General features: G+C 27.3%; 1 protein-coding gene across 1 annotated transcript in view; it reads right to left on the reverse strand.

Annotated features, from left to right (window-relative positions):
• Positions 1-575, reverse strand: part of LOC107647822 (protein kibra-like) — a 1,533-nt gene extending 958 nt beyond the window's left edge. Inside the window, exon 1 of the mRNA XM_016351869.2 lies at positions 114-575. Coding sequence (XP_016207355.1) covers positions 114-490 — 377 coding nt within the window. The 5' untranslated portion in view covers positions 491-575. The remainder of the gene's footprint in view (positions 1-113) is intronic.

The following is a 3,298-nucleotide window of genomic DNA, read 5'->3' on the forward strand; positions in this document are numbered from 1 at the left end:
TTTTAAAAAAATTGAAATACCTCATATTTTTAAAGATAAAAAATTTATTTATCTTAAAAATAAAAAGTCAAGTCTCTATTTATGGTTTTGAGAGATATAGTAAAGTATGTTACCGTGCTTGTTCAACCCAATCACTGAAATTAGGGAGAGAAGGAGGAGAGGGAGTGGAAAAACCGAAACCACTCAAAGCATCAGCAGCAGCCTTCTTGGCAGCAGCTTGAGCAATAGAGTTTCTAACACCTTCCAAATACGACGATGAGGAATCTGCAGATGATTCGTGATCTGCAAGAGCCTTCTTTGCTTCATCAATGGTGCTCTCAGAAACTGAAGAAGAAGAGTAGAGACCACCAGCTTGGCTTAGGCTTGCTTGGTTGAACATGCTCAGCCACACATTATTGCTGCTGACGTCATCACCCACTACTGTACGCACTGGGAAACCCAATATTGTGAATGTCAAGGCAAATACCAAAGCCAATGATAGCTTTGCCATTTCCTTGTTTTTGATAATTAGGGTTCTTTGTTGCTTCTTTTTTTTCTCCAATTAGCACATGCAACCCTGTTTGTGATCACTTATGGAGGATGTATTTATAGTTTTTGGGAAGTATTTCATTTTCATGTAACAAATTATAACGTCCTTCAATAATAAACATACACTTGTTTGGTGCTCCGCCGTAACAGATGCTGATTATTTCTTTGTACCAGGTAATACCAAGTGGTGGGCAGGGGTTTATTCTCCCATTATTATTATTATAATCAAGTCTTACACTCTAATTTTATTTAGAGTAAAAGTATCGTTTTTGTCCCCAACGTTTTGGGTAAATTTTATTTGTGTCTCTAATGTTCAAATTTTTTTATTTGTATCTTTAACGTTTATAAAAGTGATTTAATGTTATCCTGCCGTCAATTATATTAATATATCAGATTATATTTTTCAATTATTTTTACTTTGATGTATTCATTCTCAATTAGGTCTTACTTGGATATGTTCGATTTTAATATTGTACCAACTATTTAGAGTGGATTATGACCGGTACTGTGAAACAACAATTTCAGAGTTGGAGAGCTGTCCCAATGAGGAAAGAGATACGCAGGTATTGGCTAGTTGATTTCTTCTCAATGATATGGACTATATGGTTACGTAGAAATGATGTCATTTTTCACAACAAGGAAACAGGGGTTATAGACTGCGTGGATCAATCCTTTTCATATGCCAGAGAATGGTGTTGTAAATAACTCATGTTGTTGATAGCAATGACGGAAATGACATAGGAGTTGTACGACTATTTTGATTTGTTTTGTATTTCATGCTCCACATATGTGTTAGAGCTTTTTATTTCAAAAAAAAAAATATACCAACTATTTGTGTTCATGTTCAATTATATGTTCTTAAAAAAGTGAAGGGTAAAGTATATTTTTTCTCCCTAAAGTTTGGCAAAAGTTTCAAAAATACCCCTAAGTTTTATTTTGTTTCAATTTTGTCCCAAAAGTTTTCGATTTGCATCAAATATACCCTTGACGGCTAAATTTTCAAAAGATTTAAGACCAATCTAACAATAATGCATGAAAATTATATTTGATTTGCTTGTGTTAAGGGTTGTTCTTATAAAATTGTTGTTGAGTTAGTTTTAAATTTTTTGAAAAATTAGTTCATGGGTATATTTGATGTAAATTGAAAACTTTTGGGACAAAATTGAAACAAATAAAAATTAAGAGTATTTTTAATTTGAAACTTTTATCAAACTTTAGGAACAAAAAACATACTTTAATCAAAAGTGAATTATGTAAATATTTTAGAGATTAGTTTCAACTTTTGATGAGCTATTATTCGGAGTAGATCGTCGGTTCTGTTCTAGACATTTGTATTCTAACTTCAAGAAGAGATTTTTAAAACTCCAACTAAAACTCATGATGTGTAATTGATGATAAGATAACATTAAACTACTTTTATAAATGTTAGGAATATAAATAGAACAATTTAAACGTTAAAAATATAAATAGGACTTATCCTAAATATTAAAGACAAAAGTAATACGTTTTACTCTTATTATTATTCAGATACTTCCTCTAATAAATTATTATCTATAATATTTTTAACAACAAACAATAAAAAATATTTAATAGATAATTGGTATATACTTAGTAAAATAATATATGAACATTATTTTGTACGGAATAAAAAAATAAATTTTTAAATAATTAAGCCAAAATCATAACAATAACAATAAAATAATGTTCAGAATGTTATTTGTCAATATGTATGTACTTAATTATCTATTTTAAATGTTATTTGCATAAAATATAATATATATGTAACAAAAATTCATTGGAGACAAACATATAAAATTGAAGACAGAATAAAATCTCTTCTTCAACAATCTTTCTCTCCAATTTCAATATCACACTATCTACTTCTTTAAGCTGAACTGCTAACAGTGTTATTCACTTATTCTAACTTTTCTTTTTGCATCGTACTTTTTTTATTGTTTATTCTTGTTTCTCGTGGAGGTTTGTCTGCGGCTACTTTGAATTTGACCGAGTCAACAGAGCAGCAATCCCAAAGATAGTAGCTTATTTGTATACAAAATTGGAAAGCAGGTATATCGCGAATTATTTTAACAGTTAATTTTAATTAATATATATTATATATATTTTTTATAATTTAAATTAATAGTTAAAACAATTGAAATATCGATATTTTAGATATATTTAAAACTTTTCTTACAGAATTAATGATTGTTCTTTAATAAATTAAGAACCAATTTTTTTAATTTTTTAAATAAAAAAATTAAACACAACAAACTAAAAAAAAAATCGAAAATACCAAATTAACAACTAAAAATATAATCAAATTAAGAATCTCAATTCGTAGTTATTTTTGACATTATTATTAATAATCATAAAGATTAATATTCAATAGTCAATACTATTCTACTCTTGTTTTTCTCTACATCCCAATTTTTTTTGAAGATCCTAACATTGTTTTTTAGTCGAATATTTTAGATGACACCAAAAAATCTAACTTTCTTTTAAGATATTTTTATCTAATTTTTAAAATATTACTAAATTGTATCTAAAAAAAATTACAGTCTACTAGAAGCAGTCAACCAGATACATTAATACATTGTACCTACCAAGTAAATTTAGAAGTTACAAACAAAAAATAAATAAAAGATATTCTCAAATTATTTTTACATAATACATAAATATTATCATCTTGAATTCTTGATCAACAACATTTAATTTACACAATATTTTATTAATATTAACCTTGTTAATTTAGACAAACCAAACAAATAAT

This window comes from Arachis ipaensis, chromosome B06 (genome assembly GCF_000816755.2).
Source record: "Arachis ipaensis cultivar K30076 chromosome B06, Araip1.1, whole genome shotgun sequence".
Classification (NCBI taxonomy): domain Eukaryota; kingdom Viridiplantae; phylum Streptophyta; class Magnoliopsida; order Fabales; family Fabaceae; genus Arachis; species Arachis ipaensis.